This window comes from Sander lucioperca, chromosome 21 (assembly GCF_008315115.2).
Source record: "Sander lucioperca isolate FBNREF2018 chromosome 21, SLUC_FBN_1.2, whole genome shotgun sequence".
NCBI lineage: Eukaryota > Metazoa > Chordata > Actinopteri > Perciformes > Percidae > Sander > Sander lucioperca.
In genome coordinates, this window is record NC_050193.1 from 24,399,827 (window position 1) to 24,416,720 (window position 16,894).

General features: G+C 41.8%; 1 protein-coding gene across 1 annotated transcript; it reads right to left on the reverse strand.

The window, feature by feature from the left end:
* Positions 1-559: 559 nt before the first annotated feature.
* On the reverse strand, positions 560-16,765 carry map3k3 (mitogen-activated protein kinase kinase kinase 3). The gene is made up of 17 exons (XM_031318947.2): positions 15,403-16,765; positions 11,073-11,152; positions 10,426-10,547; positions 9,306-9,346; positions 8,655-8,754; positions 8,139-8,252; positions 7,754-7,874; positions 6,777-6,910; positions 6,500-6,573; positions 6,343-6,410; positions 5,773-5,868; positions 5,468-5,629; positions 4,772-4,920; positions 3,420-3,551; positions 2,326-2,455; positions 1,994-2,171; positions 560-942 (listed from the first exon to the last, which is right to left on the reverse strand). Exons 2-17 carry the CDS (start codon positions 11,074-11,076, stop codon positions 714-716), a joined length of 1,854 nt encoding a protein of 617 aa, XP_031174807.1. The 5' UTR covers positions 11,077-11,152; positions 15,403-16,765; the 3' UTR covers positions 560-713.
* Between the last annotated feature and the right edge of the window lie 129 nt (positions 16,766-16,894).

Genomic DNA, 16,894 nt, shown 5'->3' on the forward strand with positions numbered 1-16,894 from the left:
ACTAAAACATGCCTCAACCTGTTTATTATTGATTATTCTTCTTTTAAACTCCAGTGTAGCTACTCTACACATATATCCATGTGACATTGCTTCATCTGTGTTTCATCCAATCTACAAAAACATGTAGTCAGAAATGTGAAGTGCATCACAAATAGCTTAACAGAGTCTAGTTTAAGGGTGAAGTTTTTTTTTGTTCAAAACGAGACAGGGATGAGGTGGAAAACGAGAACAATCCTGTCCATTTAACACTGATGTGTGCTGTAACTTTAAAATAAAATGTTTCAAACACTGTAGGGCTTCCTGGCATTTCTCATAACTGCCCAATATGTGAATGTAAACACAGGAGAGGATACGTGATGAAGATACAACCGGTGCATGACTTGAATGATGCTGGCTTTGGAGTGCATCATTTGGAGTGTGTGCATATGCATCTGATCAGCTGTGCACCAGATACTTAATGTTTTGTTTCCCCCTGGTGGTGACTCTTGTGAGAGCATGTACTGGCATTGGTTTTCAAGGCATTGATGACTGCTGTTGTTAAACTGTCTTGTTCTTTGGATTTGTGTGAGAGGAGCATCTGAACGGTGGCAGAGGCTCAGTGGGTTTAACTCTGACTTCCAGACCAGTTCCATGTCCAGATTTCTGCCACGGATGGGTTTCAAGGAAGCTACAGATACTGCTCTGTGGTTAAAGTTCAGAAAACCAGGCAGGTTTTAGCACATAATCTGGGAGAATGGATGTCTGAGCAACTCCTCAGCACTGGGCCTGTGCTTGGCCTCCACAAAAATGCAGCTAATGAAGTCCCGTGCCTGGTCGGAGGTGTGCGAGGGCAGCAGTGGGTTGGTGGGCTGAGTGGCGATCTTGAATATGGCCGCCATGGCCTCGTATTCAGCCCACGGAGGCTTTTCTGTTAGCATCTCCACCACCGTACATCCAAGGCTCCTGTAAAAAAAATACGTGATTGTTTTTGCTTTACTTAAATCTGCAGTGGAGTCATACAACAAGCTGAAACAAATACTACATTTTAGCAGCTCGTCACTAAAGCTTAACAGGAATGTTTCGAGTGGAAACTTGCTGGCTGTAGAGGGCCTCCTCCACCTGTTTGGGAGTTAAACAAGCCCTCCTGGGAGCATTCCTCCCCCTGCAGCATGGGCTAAGAACCTGGAACATACCAACCTCTGCTACGACCTGTCTAACTGGCCATCAGCCAATCACATCACTCGACTGGTGGGTCGCAACCCAATCAGATTGCATAAGGGAATTTTGTCTGCTTTGTGTGTGGGAGTGTGGTAGGAACTGGGTTACATACAGCAGGCTCCTCACTTTACAAACATATTTTCTCCCTTTGAGAGCACAGAGATTCTGCCACTTGGGGAGTATGACATCTGTATTTTCCCTTTTTTCACATCCACATCAAAATTATCATGTTGAATATAGGTATTTCTACCAAGTCACTACATGAACATAACCTTCATCCCTATATTAAACCAAACTATTTTACTGGCAGATACAGGTGTAATTTCCATGAAATTGTTACTTGTACTACAGATGTAAAAAGCATTATGTGTTTGTGTATGTGGATGGTTGTCAGTCACACAAGTCTTATACTCCAGCAGTATTAGCAGCTTTATTCCCTTAAAGACAAAAATGCTCCATTGTTTGTGACAACAGATTATCAGAGTCGTTACAGTAATTCTACATCCCATTAAGAATCAAAATGTATAAGTCTAAAGGAAACAGTTTGTATGCTCTTTTGTTTACACAGTATCTCCCTTATGTAGTGTCCTAGTGGATACATTTGTAAAATCTGCTCTACAGCTTCTACCAGGCAATTAAAGCATGTGTATTTATGCTCTTAGAAACTTAACCTTAACTTAATTTATAAACCTTTTCAATCAATATTAATTTATATCAAGCATATCTATCTCTAAAACACTTTCCAATGATCAAACTTAAAACTACACTGCTGTGTATGTCTGATGTCTGGTCTTACCAGACATCAGCCTTCCTGCCGTAGCCCTCTCCACTGATCACCTCCGGGCTCATCCAGTAGGGGGTGCCGGTCACAGAGCGGATGCCGGTGCCAGACATGCAGATGGTCTGCAGCCTCTTGCTGGCACCAAAATCTCCGAGCTTCACGTTGCCTGCTGAATCCCGCAGGATATTGGCACCTGAGTTGACATGGAACACGTAAATATGTTATCTCACCAATCACCTTCCACATGCTGTAAAACACAAAGATATATATATTAAAAACGCTGTCTAAATTTTGATCTTGTGTCTAAACAGTATAATACTCAAGCCTCTGTGGTTTAACAGGACTACCTTTGATGTCCCGGTGCACAATCATGTTGCTGTGCAGATAGGACATGCCCTCCAGGATCTGTCTTGTGTATTTCCGGGTCACGTTCTCTGTCAGCGCCCCATAGGCCTTTAGCTGGTCTTTGACTGAACCCTGATAGGAAAAAAGCATGTGCTTTAGACAATAGCACACATACTGTGAATACATCCAGAGTTTAAGAGCACCAATCTACCCCATCACTGGAGGTCTGAGCCAGGAACACAGGGAGTAAAGGAGCCAAGTTCAAATCTGGCAACTGAAATATGTCTGTCATGCATTCAAAGCATGGGTAATGGAATGGGTCCTTTTGAACAAATAGTCCCAGAAACTAAAGTCAAAACCAAATCAGGGATTTAAATTTCACATATCGCATTTGTGTTTGCATTTATACCGCATCTACTCAACTGCAGTGATTAATTAAATTGATTAAAGATACTTGGTAAAGGGAGATAAAAATGCCAGAAATGAGGAGAGACAAAGTAGTGTTGATCTCTTTTACGATTAGTTATTTGTCGACACCAGGACCTAAGAAGAACTAGCTGACTACTGAATGACAACAAAGTGTTTCTTCTGGTTCTTTTTCTACTTTAGTACATAACTTAATCTCCTGCTGTCTCTTTATCTTGTTAGTTGTTTAGATTTGACAAGAAGTTGGCTACACAACTATGGCCCAGGATCAAAAACTGAAACAAGGTTACTGAGGTCAACATTGAGTTCCACACAAAAAGAATCCCAGGAAAACTGTCTGTGGTCGAAACGAAAAAGTATTTCACTTTATAAACCTTGGGCATAGTTTCAAGTGCAGAGGAATAGAGGAAACGTGCCCAACCACACTTCTTAATATCAGTTCAAACTGTTAAGTCATTGGAATGAATTGTTGTCCTTTGTTTGCCCTCCTTGTAACTGGCTTTGTTGCCTGAGTTTAAATTATAATTTCCTTACATCCTAACATTAGATGCAATTAGACTCAACACAAAGAATGAGGTTTTGGAATTGATTTCTAGGTTTTGACCTGTGAAAACAACCCTATCTGTGAGCCCTGGTTGAAGCTGTGAAATTAAAAGTAGCTGGGACTCACTCCCGGCATGTACTCCATGAAAATAGTGAGGGTCTTCTCATTGTGGTCCCTCAGACAGCCGTAGTACTGAACAATGCGCTCGTGATGCAGATTTTTCAGCAACTGGATTTCGCACTCCAAAGCGCTGACCTCCTGTACAGACACAATGAGAAGCAGGGAAAAGGTCACATGACCACGCAGACATCAAACATAAAAGCTGTCATTCCTGAACAATGCATCTTTGGTGATTTACTGTTTTCATTTGTAAACAGAATGCATTTTCCGGACATGATGGAGCCCTGTAGGCTCTGTCATATCTGTTACCACTGATGACAAATGTAACCATAAACACAAAGATGACAAACAGTGATTTATGGCTGCATGTGGAAACAAAAGTGAAACCTAACGCAGAGAGTAAATGAAAGCCAATAGCGTAGTTCCCCAAAAGAAGTTCCTGTGTTTACTTCAGAGAATGAGGCCACAACAGAGAGAGAGAGACAGAGGGAAGTCAGTGTAATCCCCAAGTCCCAACACAGAAGCCGGTTTATTAAAAACAACAACTGATTCACATCTGCCACAAGCGGGGGGTGGGGGGATGAAGGGGTAATGGGAGGCCAAGGCAATGCTGACCCTCACTGCCACCACTCCCCCCACAACACTCGGCTCCTTTCAGATACAGGAAGTGACAGTGCATGTTTTCTCTGTGGAGGACAGGAAAAGACATTAAAATGGGGAAGAGGGGGGTTGAGGGAGGAAAGAAAACATCTTCAATACATTCCACTTCTTGAGTTATTCAATCTCTTTCCTGCAGATTGATAATTTTATTTCTGCATCAAAATAAAGTTTTTGTCTCCTGACCTAAGACCTCACAACCTAGGCAGATATGTTTTTTCAAGATAGTTGGTTCATAAATTAAATGCTCAGTCAGCTATGCTAACTACCTGCGTTCCAGCACAATGGCCTGAACAGATTAACATGCACAACATATGAGGTAATTCTTGGCGCTTTTACAGTTGGGCGGTAGTTCAGACTTATGATTTGTTATTAATTAACAGACTAAAGTAATATAATAAGTAACAATTTTACAAAATGCTGTAATGTCACCATCCATGAGTTATAATGTAAAAGAAGGAAGTGACACCATTGCCTGATAAAAACAGCAGACTTTGTAATGTGCAACCAGAAGTAGCAAGATGTCTACATGTATATGCAATGTCAGCAAAGCAAACAATTGAAGCAATAACACGAGGTAGCATGCCATCAGCAATATCTGAAATGTTCTCAACATTACCAGAGAAAGAGAAAAGAGGAAGGCACAAGACAACCAAGCATTCTGTCTCTGTGAATTTGATCTATCCATGTTAGTGTCTCACCTTGCTGGTCTCAGGACTCTCAGGATCAAACTGGACCTGCTTGGCAGCCAGCTCCCTCCCAGTATCCACATCGTAACACAGGTAAACCCGACCAAACGCTCCCTGGCCCAGAAGCTTCCCCCGCCGCCACGTCATTGGAGCACTGGGCGCTGAAAAAAAAAAAATACACACGCACACAGCTGTTCATTTATGTTTTACATAAAAAATACAACATGCCATCTTACATATCACAGAAAAGAGCATTATTTATTATCTTTTTCCTCACAAGCCAACCGTTTCCCCCAGGCCTTGTGGTAAGCTAGGCTAAACAGAACTATCTCTGTATTAGATGCACAAAGTTGAAATTGATATCTATCTTCTTATCTGACTCTTAATTGATGGATTTGTAATGAGGCACAGCAATTCATTTGGTACAGTTTACATAGGAATCCATTTTTACTTGTATTATTTGACTACCCAGAGCTTCAGTAGCTAATTTTACTGACCCACCTTTAAAATATTGTTCCTGAGGTTTTTTCATCCTGCTAAAAGTAAGTTCTGGTGGAAACCCTTATTACATGATTTAAGCATTGGTATTAGTCTTTGAAACCGGCAATGTATCATTTATTTACCTCTTAAGAATTAATGTCATCCTAAAAAGTGAAGTGTATTTTCTAAAGGACATTTTGTTCAGAGTTCTTCTAGATCAACACTCACACTTATGCGCGACAGTACGATCTTGGGGACGGAGCCTGCCCTGAGCGTCGACCAGCTGCCAGCTGCCCACACTCTCCTCGCTGCCATTGAGCGACCGGCGCGAGGGCACCAGAGTGAACAGGTTCCCCTGGGGGCGACGGATCCGCGGAAATGTCCGACGGCCTGAAGTAGAGCAGGAAAAAGGCTGGCTAAGGTTAAATAGCACATGACGGACGGGCAAATTAAGGGAGAAAATAGTACAAAGAGAGAGCGTAAGAAATATGTCACATCGTTGATGAACGGAGATAAGATGCTAATCGTCTTACCTTCACTGTGGTCCTTATGATGCAGGGAGACATGGTACCTACGAGGATAGGTGCCTCCTTTACCTGCTATTCTGTCATACACATGATTCTCCCGGTCTGAAAGCAAATATCCAAAAGTCAAGGGTCAGCAGGATTACTCTGTAGTTCAAACGGTTTAGCTCAGTTGCACACTGAGTCACACAACATTCACGTGAGCTGCTTTATTACTCTTCCTTGTAGCTTATACTTATGAACTCGGCAGATCTGATATTTAAAATTACTGTTCATGTAGATTTCTTTATCAAATCAGTAAAGTTGTACTCAGTTTTTAATAAAAGGCCTGGGCCGGATATTTATGGTTGATGATTAGTTTGCTGTAAACACAAACGTTAATGCATCTCTCACAACTTGCAGCCAAAGTCTATAGCCATCTTCCACCATAGTGTCCTGATGGTTTAAAGGAAGTATGAAAGTGGCTGTCACAATGCTTTATCCCATAAGATGTGAGTGTGCTGCTTTAACTAAATATTTCCCTCATGGTTACTGGGAAAGTTAAAGGTTGGAAGGAGCTTTTCTTCTAGCTGCTCTCACCTGAGCACTCCTGGCGATTATCAGGGTAACTCTTGGCTCTGTGCATGCGAGACTTCCTCAGTGAGGGGCTGTGAGAGAGGAGAAGGAATATATATATAATAATATATATATATATTTTTTTAATTAGTAGTAAGTTTCTGGCAGGCATGCTCCTCACCTGTCTGAGTTACTGTCCAGAGACTGACAGCTTCCAGAGACAGAGTTTTCTGCGCTGCTCCAGGGATCCAGCACCTGCACAGGGCACAATGGAAAATAAAGGGTGTGTGTGCACATGTGCTTTGTGTACACGTTTCATAAAAATGTTAAGAATTTATATTTGACAACTTTGGGAACATGAACCCAATATTTTATCTTTCTAGTGTATGTGATCAAATCTCAATATAGTTATAAACACACCATATAATTTCCCCATTAATAGTGTAGCAACAACTCACACACTGATCGCTGGTCTCGGGGATGAACTCCCCCTCACTGTTTATGCTGGTGTATGAACCTTGGCGGGCGATCCTCTGCTGGCGTTCGGGCACGTAGCCAGGAGGCGGCGAGCTACGCCCCGTGTTCTGAGAACCTGGGATTAGACAGCAGTTAAGAGCAAACATTAGAAATGTGAAAAATAAGAATTTAAAACCATATCTGGACTTTACAGGCATGAGGACTGAAAAGTGCATAAAAATGTCGGCATCAATGTGCTTTAAGAACATCAGATGTGATGATGATATTGTTGGAAAACGGCTTTGCATATTTTTTTAAAACAAATAGGCCCTGTTCATCTATGTTGAGATGTATTTCCATGCAGGGAAGGGTACAAGCAGCACAAAAGCAGACGTGCACAAGCTGAGACCACACTCATACAACTCACATCCATGCAGTAACTGTTGTGACAGTTGTGTCATGACAAAAATGTAATATTCAGAAAGGCCCTTTCTCCCACAAAGATAAAGAAAAAAGCCAGTAAAAGTACTGATTGCTTCCATTCTGGAGCATTGGCTGAGAGGTGGTTTTAATATGTATGGCCTGGTGCTGCCAAAGTCCAGCTCTCAAGCCCTCCTGCAGCCACTTCATCTCAAACCAGGCCAATGGTCCACCAAACTAATAGCATTCTGTAATCTGATTGGCTGCTGTCCAGCAGGCATCGTCTAGTAATGGTGAACAGGAAAAGGAAGTGGACCCATTGCTAAAAGGGGAAGCCAAAGAAAGAACAGGCAGAGAGAGAGCGAGAGAGAAGGCGACAGACAGGGAAATCGAGGTAGTAAAAAAGAAGTGGCAATGGCACAACGACGTGATAGCTACCCTGAATTTTAACAAAATGTTGAGGCTTTTGAGAAAAATAAAGTGTCTACTTTTCCTCCTTTGAATCAATGTGTGAACCATCAGAGTAGAGAGAATATGTATGACAGGTGAAGACATGTACCAGTTGATAGGTGGCGCCCCCTGGGCTCGGAGGATTGGTACACCGTGCTAACGTCTCCAGTAGAATGGGAGGACTTGATCCTCACCTGCTTACACGGCACGTGGTGGGAGGGGGAGGAGGCCTGCAGTTGGAACGAGGAGAAGAGAACATGAGGTTTAAAGAAGCCTTCAAAAACATGATTAAACAATCGCTTCTTGTCAGCAAGTTAGTGTAATGTAAATGTAATGAGGAACTTTGATTTTACACAACACGGCTCTATGGTGAAGAAATGTCAGTGGTGCAATAGTACGCTGTAAATGCCCGCCCAATGTGTGTGTGTGTGTGTGTGTGTGTGTGTGTGTGTGTGTGTGTGTGTGTGTGTGTGTATATACGGTGTGTGTCTTACATTGCTGTGCTCCTGAGTGAGCAGCAGGATCCTGATGCTCTTCATGTTGGAGCTTCGGTCCAGCAGGTTGATCGCCTTGTCCAGGTCATCCTGATCTCGCAGAGGGATGGACAACTGCAAGAATACAAGACAAACACGAAAACGGAAAACCAATTATATATATATATATAAACAAACACATATCAAGATTCACAAGCATATACAAGCTGTTGGAAACATTTTAAAATGTATAAATGTTTAACCAATAAATCAAATACAGAGACACACATACATGCAGATATGTACAACAATTAAGACCAAAATAAAATTCTTTACACTTTCAAATATGGAAACACATACAGGCATAAAGAAACACAGAAGGACATATTCAGACATGTTTGTCGAGCTGAAACAATTAGACAATTAGTCCATTAACAGACAATGAATCAGCAACTATTTGGATGATTGATTTATCACTCAAATTATTTTTCAAGCAGTAATGCCAAACATTCCCTTGTTCCATCTTCTCCACTTTACCTCATTGTTCATATAATGCAGGTCTAGCAGCTGGCCAAAGACAGTCTTGACTTTCTGCTGGATTTCCTCGAACTGCACAGGCCGTCCAAACATCAGGATCCTACACATAAAAAAAGAAGCAAGAAATCACACAGACAGACAGATTATCAAGAGATTTGTACCCGCAACTAAGGAATTTGCTTTTGACTTACATGCACATGTGCAAGCAAAATACACACAAGCTGCTGTTTGTAGTGTGTGCAGATTTCTCTAAGTACACCTTGCATATTTGTGGTTTGCGCTGGCAGCCACATACTAACCACAGTCCTTTTCCTTTTCCCCTTCCATTCTCCAGCTCACATACCAGTCTGAATTAAGTGGAGTGGAGTCTGAGATGTGCTCTTTCTCATGAACTGGAACATGTGATGAGAACAGCATGACTGAGTGTGTGAGTTTAGGCTCTCTCTCACTTGCGTATAGATATATACATGTATGCATGTAAAATGCACACACGCACACACACACACACACACGCACGCACGCACACACACACACACACACACACACACACACACACACACACACACACACACACACACACACACACACACACACACACACACACACACACACACACACACACACGTAAAAAATGCCCAAAATAAAACTCACCTCCTCTCTCCTGAGAACTCAAACTTTATCCTGACATCGTCCTGAGAGAAAAAAGAAACAGGAGAATAAAAGATAACATTCACAACACAAACAAAATAAAATGACCATCAATATAACTGTCAAAGAAGTGACTTTCCAAAAAGAAAAGACTTAAAGACATGCACTGCCTTCAAAAGATTATTCGCTGGGAAGATGTATCACTCTGTGCCTTCTCCATTGCTACATCATTTGAGAAAAAACACTCTGTCCTCTCATAATAAGACCAAACTTAAGGTATTGAGGTGGAGAAATGGAGGAGAGAGTCTTTCCCAGGGGGACAGTCTCTGGTTTTAAGCAAACACTGCATTGCACATGAGTTGTCTGCTTTGGCTATTCTCTGTGGCTGCCTGCAGCTGTGGTAGAAAGTGAGGGTGGGTGGGCTACTGGCCACTTTTCTACACGGGCATAAATATATTTTTAGAGAAGAAGTTGAAAATAACTGGATTTAATACATTTGTGGGTGGCTATCTTGTACTTCTTCTAAATTAGCCAACTGTGTGGGCTAGGGGAAATACTAAGAAACAAGAATATACTTGAATGTGGGATACCCAATTACACTGTTCTTTATTATAGCAGTGGTCTAAAGTTTAAATTCTATGGTCTACAGACCCGTAGCCATGAAGAAAAGCATTATTTTATCAGCATAAGGCCCTCCAGACTTCAAAATCCAGCATCATTCATACTGAACACAACTTAAAGACAAATCTCACCCTGCGTACTAAGCAGAAGACTGCCTACTGCCTGCTAGGTTTATCATGCTTCATCTTCGCCTTAACTATTCAGGATATTTTATTTACAATTCAGCAGACCCTCCTTTATTGCTAAGGGACACTTCCACAAAATGCATGACTGTTCATGGAGACATTTGTGGGGTTGAACCTGGAATTTTTGTTTAAACAGCTGGCTAGATTGCTTCTTCAGAACTACAGTACTGAAACCACTTCAAAATGTATTTAATTTTGAGAGAACTTTCCTAAAATGCGTGTTTTACTCGTGGGACCAAAATGTTTGAGCTACAGCTCACTTAAGCTTCTAAACCATCTGTAGTCTTCTGTTTGTTCAATTTGCAGCGTTACCGCACCTGTCTGTTGGTCGGGGCCGGTGTCTTGGGTTTGCCGCTGTCATACGACAACACAGGCTGGCGCCGCGTCATCTGAAGGGCAACCAGGTCCTTCATTATAGAGTGGAGAGCCTGCCTCTCATCTGAACAGGATAATGGGTTGGGAAAAATACACAATTAGAGTGTGGATTGGATAATGGATGGCCTGTGTGTATGTGTGCATGACAGAAAGAGAGATATGAGCCCCTTGCACTTAGTTTTGCTCTAAAATGTGTGTGCAGACAAGTAGTCAGTCATTTTGAACTACATCCATATTGGGACTATCCTGTGACAGGGTATTAGAGGCAGGGAAGGACTGCAGTGTTGATATGCCTATTCCCATGTTTGATCTCAGGGCAAGCTCTGCCTTGGCTGGACTAGCTCACGAAAAGAAAATATTCTCCTTGTGTGGTTTGGACAGACATCATACAGCCCCAGGGCAGCGGAGAGAACCAGACCCCCATCTCCATAACAGCAAAAACCAATTCTTCATCCGACAGTGTCTGGAGCAGCATCTTGCACAGACTTTGGCCTCAGGGATGGTGTTTGGTGCGAGTGTGTGTCTGTTTTTAACTCAAGCTGTGTAAAAACCATGCTGTCTGACTAACATCAGAATACAGAGGACTTACTCATTGCTGCGATGTTTGCGTACGTGCTCTACAAACCAGTCTTCAGAAACTTGTCTGTGGTGAGCCAATCGACCCACAGCCTGTAGTGGTAAAAACAGAAACCAATTAGTTATAAAACAAAGTGTGTAATAACTGATGCTGCCACTGTTTTTGTTCATATTTCTTTGCTCGGAGACGAAAGGATGTGAGTCATCAAGTCAGACAGGAGATGACCTATGACAAAGGTTATCAGCCAGTCTCACAACACTTGTCAGTATGCAAGTACCTCAGCCTATAAAACATCACCTTGGTGGTAAACATTAATAAGATGAGGAGGAGAAGAAAAAGTATGAAATCTGAAGGCTGGTGTGACAAAGAGGCTGCACTGCACCCTTATTATATCGTATCTAGGTAATTAAATTACATGATAGAGGGTTTTAATGTTACACTAAACAGAGACCCTACTTTTCATTTACGGCACAAAACCCTTTTCATGCATAATTCCTTGCAGTCATGTAAAATGTAACCAAAGCCTGCAGAACACATACCTAAAGATTTCTCTGACTGAGTGCCCTGAACCCTGAGTGAATGAGAAAGTGTGCAGTGCATGTGAGAATGTGTGTTGTGTATTTTGCCCATGAGAAAGATTGACAATTGAAAACGGCTGAAATTCAAGCTGCACTGGCAGCTATCCGTCTGGCACAGTTCATACGGGAAGAATGTTTTTTACAGGGAGTTTTCTGCCATTTTAAATATCTACCAGCTTTATATTTCTCTGATTGCACGAGCTGCCAAAACCCCTGACTCAGCTGTGTTATAGCTCCAATGTAGATGTTAACTGGGCAATATTATCTGGCCAGTTCAAGGCGTCAACAGCATCATAAACTGAAGCATTTCCTTCAATGGAGAGGGTTTCCCCCGAAATTTGTACCGATAAACCACTGAATGTAAACTAATTCAACAAAGGAGAACACAAAATAACAACAAACACAAACTTAGTTTTCACAATTGATTTGGTTTGTAAAACAGATATGGCCACTTTTAACAAACTTATAAAACAGGTAACAAAACCAAAAGACAATCACTTGTAAAATCAGAGACTAAAATTCTCTACCAGGGATGCACTCATCTGACTTTTTCTCTCCTGATTCCAGTAACACACCTCAGGTATAATCTGCTGTTACTAAATTTAATCGATACCAGAGCTCTCTTTTAACATTTAAAATCTGCGTATATCACTGACTGTGTGAAACTCCTTGGGGTCATTTTCAAGCTCAGTAACCTGAAGCCAGAGATCGCTGTGGTGCAAAAGCTCACTTGGCTGCCCATTGTGACTGAATGAATGTAACTGAAACGGTAAGGACTGGCTGATACTTGATTCCCTTATCGGCACAGATACCGTTGCAGTGAGCCCGTGTATAATATATGTAAAATGCCCACGCACGCACGCACGCACACACACACACACACACACACACACACACACACACACACACACACACACACACACACACACACACACACACACACACACACACAGGTCTAAAAAAGTCGTGCAAAAAAGAAAGATATAAAAACAGAGTCCCCTGTTAATAAAGCAAGTGCTGCACCTTGAAATGTGCTTTGCGTTATTCAGAAATATATTGTAGCAAATTAACCCATGTGCATTAGATCTGTGGTTAAGTGCCTTGTAAGCCTAGGGAACTAACGACTGGTTTGATTAAAAATATAACTCCAGAAATACCAGAGATCAGGATGAACACTGTCTGATGATGGAACCTACAGAAGTAGCTGCAACGGTCTTTCTGATGTAGAGAAAGAAAACGGGGAGCATCAGTACCTGAGGCAACTCATTGACTCTGTGGATTTCTGGGTAATAATCACCCACAGGAATGCCGGGCATGTCCGTCTGTGGTCAGTGAAGCGCTGCCACGTTCGTTTAAAGCTTCCGCCACTCTCATATTCCCCTAGATGCCAAGTCCTTTTGTCCTTCAACCCTTTTACTTTATGCTTGCGCGGCGCCATACTAAAGGGTGCAACTCCCCCACTAGTTGCATGGATGTACAGTCACTTCAGGACATTCAGAGGCATTATCTCCTCTCTACCCACAACATGTTCTCCAAAGGGAACAGTGGAGGTGCTGGATCTGGAGAGAAAAGGACAAATTGTGCACCTCAAGGGGTCCTTGTAGTCAACAACACAACAACTAGCCTCTCTGTCCATTACCCCAGCATCCCTCTTCTCTCCCCTGCCTCTCCTGATTTTAATTACCACCCAAGCGGAATGAAGGGAATTCAATGGAGAAGAAGGCTGCGCTCTACAAGTCCAGTCAGCTGTGCCTGTTTTATTTTCCTTGTATCACATTTCCAGGACTAGCAGGATTTACATGGATTTTCCTCCCCCCTCTCTTCTCTGTCTGCTTTGAGAGGTGTTTAGTCTGAGGCTGTTTTTCCCAGCCACAGTTCTTACTCTGTCTCTGGCCAGTCATGCATCTGGACTCAGCGCTTCACAGCAAAATCCCCTGGCCTGATGACGCTCCTGTCTCAGGTTCATGTGTTTTGGGTTCAAGGTAACCCACCACATTTAAATATTGCAATCTTGACAAGTCGCTAGTATTTGCCTTGGCTAAAGTTAATAATAAAAGAGAAGGAGGGCCATCTATTGTCCATAACGGTGTACGTTTGTACAGGTGTCAACCACAAAAACTATCAACAACTAGCTTTTGTCATCCAGAGAATAATGGCTATTTCAACCCATAACAGTTATCACAATGTGAAAAATTTGTGGAGATTCCAATGGGTTAGAGGGGAGCTTGGAAGTGTTAGTATAGATTTGATAACAAGTTATAAAAGTCATAAATCGAAGCCCTGACTGAGCTAAGGATTGAGCCACTGGTATTGACACCATCTTACCAGATATGGCTGTATATCATGTTATAATATTTATTTATTTTTGTATTTGTTTATTTGACAGGGGCAGCAAACAGCCAAAGTTAGCTATAAGCTCCTTTTCATACGTAGTACGTGGGCAGGAAACAGAGACTAACATCTCTGTCACATGACCATGGTAACAATCATATTTATTTGTGTTATTTGCTTCTTCTATTAACACAAAACTATCGCATGAACACATCCAACAGTTCACAATCTAGTGCTACTGCGGCACTTTTTAATTGATTCCCTTTTATTTACTAAGCAGATACCATGTTTTGTAGTAATCTGCCTGCCTTATTAGCAAGCTGGCTGCTTATACTGTACTTCCATGTATTTGGTGCTGCATTTAGGTAGCAATTGCAATTTAAAGACTAAAACAATGACTTTCTGTATGTACATGATTTTAACTTGTGCAAATATGTTTGTTTATTTGGTACATTGACAAACACTAAACAACAACTACATCCAAGTTATTTATATTTTCCGATGCTGTCAAAGGTTTGTTTTCATCAGTAATGCTTGTAAACCCAAGTATATGCATGGTTACACCTGTAATTTATAATCATGTATACCTTTTTCCTTACTTAACAAATAGGGCCGTACATTTTGTGAATATTTTATTTGAGTTTATATGTTTTAAAGCAAAACTTATGTTGTAGACCTACACCTACTTGATTGTAGATATTTATTTATTGGTGATCTTTTCTTTGCTGCTCTGAACTCGTACTCGACATAGGCTGCCTTACTGCATCTCATTTCAATGATGCTGCAGGTACCAGCACTGCTGTTAGTGTCCTAGTCTCATGTAGTATTGTGCAATGTTATCTAAAATTCCAAATCCCTCAATTGATCACTTATGCTTAAAACCCATTACTTATCCATTCAAAGTTTTGGCTTATATGTGTTCTGTTTGCGATTGTTTTGTAAATAATTATTTTTCTGTGCAATTGTAAACAGGATAGTGCTGTAAAAGAGGATGCATGCTCAGCCAACCGACCTTGTGTAAATGAAGGTAAATAAACACATGGTGCACAGGATAGCTGACTACCTGACAGTCCAGATGAACTGTGGTTTATAGTGTTTCCCATAAGGAAGATGATGCATAAAGGACAACAAAGTAGCCCAAAGTGCTCTTTATTTCTATGATTTTGGAGGCGTTAGCAAATACAGTTTCTACAATTTATAAGCTTTTTTTTGAGGGATTTAAAAACTTAAACCTGACAACTTTGAGGACAACTATTCCCCACTTGAATTACAGACCTTCATGTTGGAAAATTATTTTTTTAAAGAAAAAAAAAAAACATGACATATGGATATAGTATTTCAAAACTCCTGACTACAGTTACCATTTTCCCCACATGACATGAATGCAGCATTCATCATATACCTGTCAACCCTGTCACGTGCACAACCCTCACCTGTCGCCTGACGACCTTCGTCACGACAAGACCGCTTCTCCCGCGTGCAGCCGACTCCGGTCACCGATGTCTCGCGGCAGGGATGACGCAGTAGGTCCAGCCGTTGCTCATGTCCATCGGTGCCCTCAGACCGACACACCGGAGAGTGTGTGTGAGAGCGGGGGCGCCATGGCGGGGCTGACCCCCCCAGGTAACTCGTCTTCTTCAACGGGAAATTAAAGCACTCAGACAAACGGATAATTTTCAAGTTGTAAAAACAAACACATCAGACAGCTGTGCGTTTTACAGAGAAATTGTTCCGATGGAAAAAAAAAAAAAGCCTACATCAGGCTGCTCCAGCTGTGGCCCAAAGACAAACTTCTGCTCCACTGCAGCCTCGGATCTTTGAAAAACTTAAATTTCCAAAACATTTTCACATTTGCCACACACGTTATCAACGCTTTCGGGCTTGCAGGACAGGGATATGTATCCCATAAAATACGAACAAAAAACTACCAAACAAGGTGTAACAATAACCGTGTGGCCTGTATGAAATCCATCTGTGAGTAACGGCTTCGCCAGAGGAAAAGACCGAACGATTTCCGTGATTTTGATAGTCTCTCTTCCTGCTAAGTTTGCAGATTTTCCTTCTCTGTGTTGCCAGGGTTAGAGTCCAAAACAGTCTAGGCTGCAGATATCTTTACTTTTGCATAAAACTGCATCGCATTGCAGCTTGAATATGATCATAACCATATAAGAATGCATATAGGCCTATAAAAAAGGACAATTTGATTTAGCTCGCGACATGATGGAGTTCAACCATTTAGCAAAAAGTGACTGAAATGACACTGGCAGAAAAAATACATGTATACATTTATTATACACATAACCTCGATTTATGATGTCAAGCGAAGCGAAGTTGGGTAAACTCCATCGATGTTTAAACTTTGCAGCTTCGGACTCTTATATTAGCCTACGGTTCCTTAAGTATTCGTGTGAGCTCCAAACTGACTTTAACGTGAAAGAGAACGCAGTCTTTTCTCAGAATCACAGAGTCATCGCGCGGTTAGTCAACTACAGTCCACAACTTTCCCCCCGAACCAAAACAAAGTAAGAAATAATCTTCAGCCGAATACGTCAAACTTCCTGACAGAAAAAATATCGCTACCGGAACCCACTTTTAAGATTCCAACATGTCGTGACAAAAACTGTACTTCAAAGTCGCGTCCATGTTTTCCGAATGCTTCACTCTCCGTCGTCCATACGTGTGTAATAACACGGATTTATTCCCATGGGGGATTTCTGGTTACTAAACTATCCAAATAAGCGACGCGCAGCTGCGGGAGCGCGCTGTTACTCGGTCGAAGTCTTTCTACAGGCAAGCGCACAATATTATTAATGGGGCGTACCAGCTGTGACGTAGTTCGGGTTTTGCTGCATTCATAACTATAGGAAAATCGGGCTTTAAGTCTTCATTGTCATTTTACTGCTGCATCCAAAACCCAGCTTTTGG

Excerpts from the sequence above, each read along its gene's own strand:
- map3k3 (XM_031318947.2), bottom strand. Across the intron at positions 7,875-8,138 it reads TCACTCAGGAGCACAGCAAT|GCCTCCTCCCCCTCCCACCA; the intron begins GTAAGACACACA and ends TTCCAACTGCAG. Across the intron at positions 3,552-4,771 it reads AGAGTCCTGAGACCAGCAAG|GAGGTCAGCGCTTTGGAGTG; the intron begins GTGAGACACTAA and ends GTGTCTGTACAG.